Genomic DNA, 6292 nt, shown 5'->3' on the forward strand with positions numbered 1-6292 from the left:
CTCACGGTCCGACCGTAGGTGATGTCGAAGGGCTTTGGAACTTCGTCCATATTACCCACACTTGAGGGTGTTAATCCTGACGTGGCATCCATGACAAACTCGCGGAATGCTGCGATCTTCTCGACGGCTCCATTCGGGAGAGGTTGACCCACGCCGGTTGGTCTCCGAACGCTTCGGTTGTTCCTCTTCATGTGGACCCATCCGTTCGAAGCTTTGAAATTCTCTATGCCGGCGTTCTTCGCTCTCTCCAAGGCTTTTCTCTGAACATCGCGCACCTGAAGCGCTCTGTTTAGTGAACTGCGTTCGAGGACCCACTGTTTGATCTCAGGTTCCGGAGCCGAAAGCTTAGCTTTGCCTTTCCTGAAAGCTCTGCGTCTTCTGTCGGTCGTGGAGAGCTTCTCCTCCTCTATCCTCCAGCGATAGAGCCTACTCTTCGATACATTGGATTCAAGGAGCGTTGCTGTCATTCCGAACTGTTTATCATGGCGTAAGACTCCCAGTTTCCGTTCTGCTGTGTAGGAGATCCTTGTCCTCTTGGCCGTCCGGTTTGAATCCATGGTATTCATGGAATACCCTGATCGCACATAAAAACCACGTAGGATTGCAACCGGAACCTGTTTTTCTTCAACTATTTCGGCCGCGAGAATCGACGGAGCCGGAATCAGCTGTCGGAAGGACAGTCGGTTCGCCAGAGAAGAGACAGCTAGTGGAGGAAAGGCCGCAACGAAGAAACAGCTGATAGGGGAGAGGCCGCAACAGAGAAACCGCTGATAGAGGAGAGGCCGCAACGGAGAAACAGGCTGACGAGCAGCGGAGTAGCCAGCATTGCGCCCGTAGTAGCTTTGTGCTGGGAGTTAAGGTGATATTTTGAGCGATTCAGGAAGGACACAAGGAAATATCCCTGGACCTGGAAGTTGCGTGTAGGGGAAACCGGGCCACTTCGGCCCCAGAGGTACCTCCATTTGCACATTTGCCCGCATTTAGGTACTTCGGGTTGGGAGGGTGTAGAATAATTAAGGTATGCCCGATCGGGAAAAGTCTTTATCCTGCTTATTGCCGGTGAGTGTCTCGAAAATGCCCAGCATGTTCGTCGAAACTCATCCACATTCTGGAGCAGCGTACAAAACCTATTATCTTTACGTTTGTATCCGAGTATAGTTTGACCTTCGGTCATCCTCGGAGTGATGTCTGTTCCACAAGCGTCAGCTATCCGGAGAGACTTCGGGTCGAGCGGGACGAGGAGGAGAGGGACATATTTGCGGCGGACCAGGCGTTGCATCAGTTCCGAGCGAAGAAGTTTTACAAACTTCTAAAGGAGGAGCAGAATGACGATACGGTCGTCACCCTTCGCTTCGACTTAATGCAGGACCAATGACTGCCCCGCACGCCCGTCGGTGAGGCGGACCACGCTCGCCAACAGCGGTAGTTTTTTCTCGGTATTGTACGATGCGTTGACGCTGCTTGTCACAAATCTGACTCAGAAGGTAACCTTCGATACCTGGGGCGAGCATCAAGCAGGGAGGGTCCCAATGAGATCGGGAGCGCCCTCTATCATTACTTGGATACGAGTTTGCCAGTTTGTACCAAGAAAGCAAGGCTATTTAGTGATAAATGTGCCGGACAGAACAAGAACTACGCGATGCTCGGCATGTTATCCGTCTTTGCGACTCGCACCAAGATTAAATCGAGTACTTCTTCATCAGAGGGCACTCTTACCTGCCCGCTGATCGCGCCTTCGGGAGGGTCGAGACGAGGCTTCGGAGGACGAGTCAATCCTACTGCTCAGCGGCTACTTCGAGGAGTTCAGGAAAGAGGGGGAGCTTGAAGTCTTCCCTCCATGATCGCCGTGATTATGTCTCAACGCTTTGTTTGCTCCCCTCAGCTTCTCTCTGATATCATAGAAGCACCCGTCCAAATAGAAAGGAGACCCTCTTCTAGAAGCCCCCTTCTTAAGGGATTTGGAATTATAGAAGCGTGGGCCTCGCGGGATATTCACGGTAAGTCTACAAATATCGGACTCGTGAAGGCGGTCACCTCAGAGCTCACAGTGGGCTATTTCGCCCGCGAGTTGGACGTCTTCAGCCAGGGACGGCCCTTTTCATCGAGAATATCCGATCGCTTCCACGAAGGCTTCTGGCGTCGTGGTCCAAATATCCGAGGACTGAACCTTTGGGCAAGGGCACGGCGAGTTTCCACGCGTCATTCCCAGCCCTATCTTGACGGTCATTGTCATCATCCTGGATTGGATCGCTGTCGAGCCTTGGGCGGTACCAGGAGAGACAGAGTGAGCGTAATAGCGCATGTAATCATCAAGCATTACAGAAGAGGGCGACAAGGATCCCCAAATGCAATTTTCGGAGCTCGATGCGGGCTAGAATTTGAATGCGAAAGCTCAAATTTCGGTGACACTCACAGTCTGAGCTATCTTATTCGGGAGCCTCCTCAACGAGCGAAAAACGAAATGACGCTATCGACCTTCACGAACTGCGGTCGACAATCTGTGAGACGACTCTCGTCCTGGAAACCTCTCGATAAATACCACACTCCTGAGGACTCCCCCGTTGCGATGAGGCAGGGAGCTCAAACCCCGTGCGTGGTCTCGGTCATTCTCATCCTCTTCCTCCGGCATCAGGGAGGGCATGGTCAGTCCGATATTCCAAGCCTCATCAGGGCTTTGGAAAAATTCGCCCTGGACCGACGGGTCCCGTCGACTCGACTTCTCCTGCTCGGTCTTGATGGTGTTCTCGCTCGCGAAACATTCTCCAGCGAGTCGAACTCGCTTTTTGTCGCTGCATACGAAAACTCCCCCCAGCGAAACCATGCGTCGGTTCTGCCTGCTTTTCTGGAGATCCTCCGAAACAATTTGAAAATCATTTCGATCTCACCGAGCCAGAAGGTGATCTACAGCTCTCACTGGCGGGCTCCATATGATAAAATGCAGAATCTCCGACACAAATGTCTCTTACATGTGATTGTAGGACCCAAAACTTTGGCTTTGGCGGCAAACTTCCCCACCTTGGTATGGAGCCCGAACAGAACGCCCGTCTACCACTGCGTGAAAACTTTCGACTCACTGCTCTTCTGGGATTCTCGGGCCTCGAAGAAGGAATGTGAAGAGACCTCGGAAACGCCATGCGCGGTGCGAGAGATCGGATTCCAGAGGAACATTCGAAGATCGCGCCAAATATTCACTCTGACTCTGAAATTCCGATGCAACGTCTCTGTGATCGACGGCCATTACCAGGCGAACTACCACGCGTTCGAAACGGACCCAAGCACGTACATATTTGAGTCGCATATGACCACCAAATACGCCTTGTATCAACCGAGGACCATGCAGTGTTTCAAGAAGTTCCGCTACAGACAGACAGACGTGACAGCTTTCTTGAAACCTTTCGCCACGGAGGTGTGGATCTGTGCCCTTCTGAGTGTGCTCGTGATCGCCGCCGTGGAGTCCCGTATCCTGTGCACCTCGATCCTACAGTGCTCGATAGAAACGATGCTCAGCCTCCAGAAGCTCGATTTCCACAAATCGCATTTTGGGAACACGTTGTTCCTCCTTGCGCTGTCAGCACTCCTGTTGTCTTCTTGGATCCACAGAATTTACTCGAATTGTTTCATGTCGGCCTTCCTCGAACCCTTGGTGCTGTCTGAGGCTTGCAACTATTCCCTGAATTGCGAATTCAGATTGTTTTGCGAGGACACAGAGACTGTGAAACTGAGTCTGCTGAATGGGGACTGTATGTGCGGCCTGACCGAGCCAATGAGGATGTCCCTAGAGTTACCCCTTCTAAAATTCACGACATCGACCGCGAACGAAATATACAAGCGCGCTTCGCGATCCTGGTTTCTGCAAGTCGATTTCACAGCATACAATACGGCCTCGTTCACGAGTGCGTCGCACGGACAATTTAATTTGATTCTCATTCGTACCAGCCGAACGATGGAGCACCTCTTGGAGCATGGGGCGATCGTGATGAAACGCTTCATCAAGCGTCCGAAGTTCAAGACATCGCTTTTCGGGGAGAAGAGACTCTTCGAGCGGGCCTATAAGGCCGGTCTCGCTCAAACAGCGAAAAGCTACGCCAATAGCTCTGGTAGCTCCGACAACGTGTTCAACGCGGAAAGCTTCGCGAAGCTCACACCTATAATACATTTCTGTCTGATTTCCACCCTGGTCTCCCTTTCTATGGAACTTTGTGCGGGGAAATCGTGCTGCGCGGCTCCCGGAGTGTCTCTTGAGATTTTTGCCCGGAAGCGAAGACATCGCCCAGAGAACAATGAGTGCCTGCCTGGACAGAGTTCGCGGAACTTGGTGGAGCCATTCCCCGATTCCAGATATCAAACAAACAGCTCTTGATCTGTCGGGCGTTCCACGGCAGATTTCAGTGTAGTACATTGTTTTATGAAATTTTCCATGTTTCTCTCTATGACCTCGTGAGACTTGGCATATGGTCGCATTCACGAGATCGGCACACCTGGGCTCGGGACGGATCTTCTCCGTCGCTGTCCGCTTGATTCCGCGAGCAGGCTCGGAGACGCCTGTTCCCATTGAGCTGTGGACTCCCGTCACATCCCAATAACTAGACAACCAGACCCTTTCCACCGGATGTACGAATTCCTCAATTCCCAATGAATCGAGACATAGCTCCGACGACGAGTGAGGTCACGGAAATTGAGGCATATCTGAACGGGCTCTGGAAATCTTTCTCATCTCCTTCGAGTTCTGTAGAGCAGAGTCCGAGTTTACAGTCTCTCCGCTTGAGGCCGGGCGAGTGGATTCGAACCCGCTCATGAGGCTGTTGCCCCGGTCTATCTCTAAAGGTAAAGCGTCGGCTGCGCCATCTTGCAAGCGTGCTCGAATAAAGTGAAAAATTATACATGAACCTCGTTTATTCAGTCCTCGGACCCCAGTCCTTTGTCCTCTCGATGGAGGAGCGCCTCTTCGAGCCGACGATCTCTGAGCTATAAATGCTTCACGTCGTCGCCACGGCAAGTCTTGCGTCCTCTGCTGTCGATACTGTTCGAGGAGTTACATCTCATGCGGGAAGGCGTATGCTTTCGCTTTGTTCCTTGGGATCCGCTGTACGGAGCCCTCGAAGAGCAATGCCTCACATTCGGATAAAGTTCGTAGGTAATTCCTCACAGCGTTTCCAACCTTGTTTCGCCTGCTCATATCGATTCGTCGCCACTCGAGGTCGGAGCCGGCTTCTGAAGCGAAAGACAACCTTCTCCTCGGACGAAGATTGGTCTGAGTTCGGTCCTCGAGCTGCGGTGAAAACCATTGCCACGCTCAATTATTCCTCAAAATTGGAGTGAGCCGAGTGTCGAGGGACCAGGTCAGCGGGGGTCATTACGCTCACCACCTAGCGCGGTGCTTCGAGCAATCGTCTGAGGCACTTTCCGCATAACGCGAGGTCAACTCTCGGCGCTCGTCCATGAGAATCGTGTACGAGGGACGAGATAGAGGGGTCGCGAAACTTCAACTCGTCCGAGAATCCGTCCGAGGTCGAGCATGTTTAGCTTGAACGCGGCCGAGCCCAAGAGTCGATCCCATCGAATAGCTGTGCTCGTACTTGTCGTTCTGTGTCAAGTATCTAGAGGTCAACGTAAATCCGATATCCCGGATCTCATCAGGACCCTGGAAAGTTTTGCGCTTAAGAGACGGATTCCACCGACGCAACTGCTCCTCCTCGGAATCGATGGAGTCCTTTCGCGCAAAACTTTCACGAGTGAGTCGAACCTGCTCTTCGTGCGTGCATACGAGCCCCCACTCAACTGGAGATACGTTTCGACAATTCCTGCCTTCTTAGACGTCCTGCCTGTGAATTTGACGATCATCTTGATCGTTCCGAGCCAGAAGGTGGTCTACAGCTCTGTTTGGTGGGCTCCATATGATAAAACGCAGAATATCCGTCACAAATGTCTTCTACACGTGATCGTGGGATCCAAGACTTTGGCCCTACCAGCGAATTTCCCGACGCTTCTCTGGAGTCCGGACCGACCGGCGGTCTACCATTGTGTGAAAACTTTCGATACATTGATCTTCTGGGGCTCCCGACCCCAAAAGCAGGAGTGTGAAGGCCCACACGAGAAGCCATGCGCGATGGAGGCGGTCTACTTCAGCAGAAACATCCGAAGCTCTCGCCAAGTATTCACATTGACGCTGAAGTTCCAATGCAACTCTTCCCGAATCGAGGCCGAATATCATGCGAACTACCACGCGTTCGGTAGCGACGTCAATGAGTTCACTTTCGAGTCGCACATGACCTCCAGATACGCTCTGTACCAA

General features: G+C 52.3%; 1 protein-coding gene across 1 annotated transcript in view; it reads right to left on the reverse strand.

Annotated features, from left to right (window-relative positions):
* LOC108865222 (uncharacterized) overlaps positions 1-467 on the reverse strand; it is a 615-nt gene extending 148 nt beyond the window's left edge. Inside the window, exon 1 of the mRNA XM_018642032.1 lies at positions 6-467. Coding sequence (XP_018497548.1) covers positions 6-467 — 462 coding nt within the window. The remainder of the gene's footprint in view (positions 1-5) is intronic.
* Between the last annotated feature and the right edge of the window lie 5825 nt (positions 468-6292).

This window comes from Galendromus occidentalis, unplaced genomic scaffold (assembly GCF_000255335.2).
Source record: "Galendromus occidentalis unplaced genomic scaffold, Mocc_1.1 scf7180000076488, whole genome shotgun sequence".
In the NCBI taxonomy this organism is placed as follows: domain Eukaryota; kingdom Metazoa; phylum Arthropoda; class Arachnida; order Mesostigmata; family Phytoseiidae; genus Galendromus; species Galendromus occidentalis.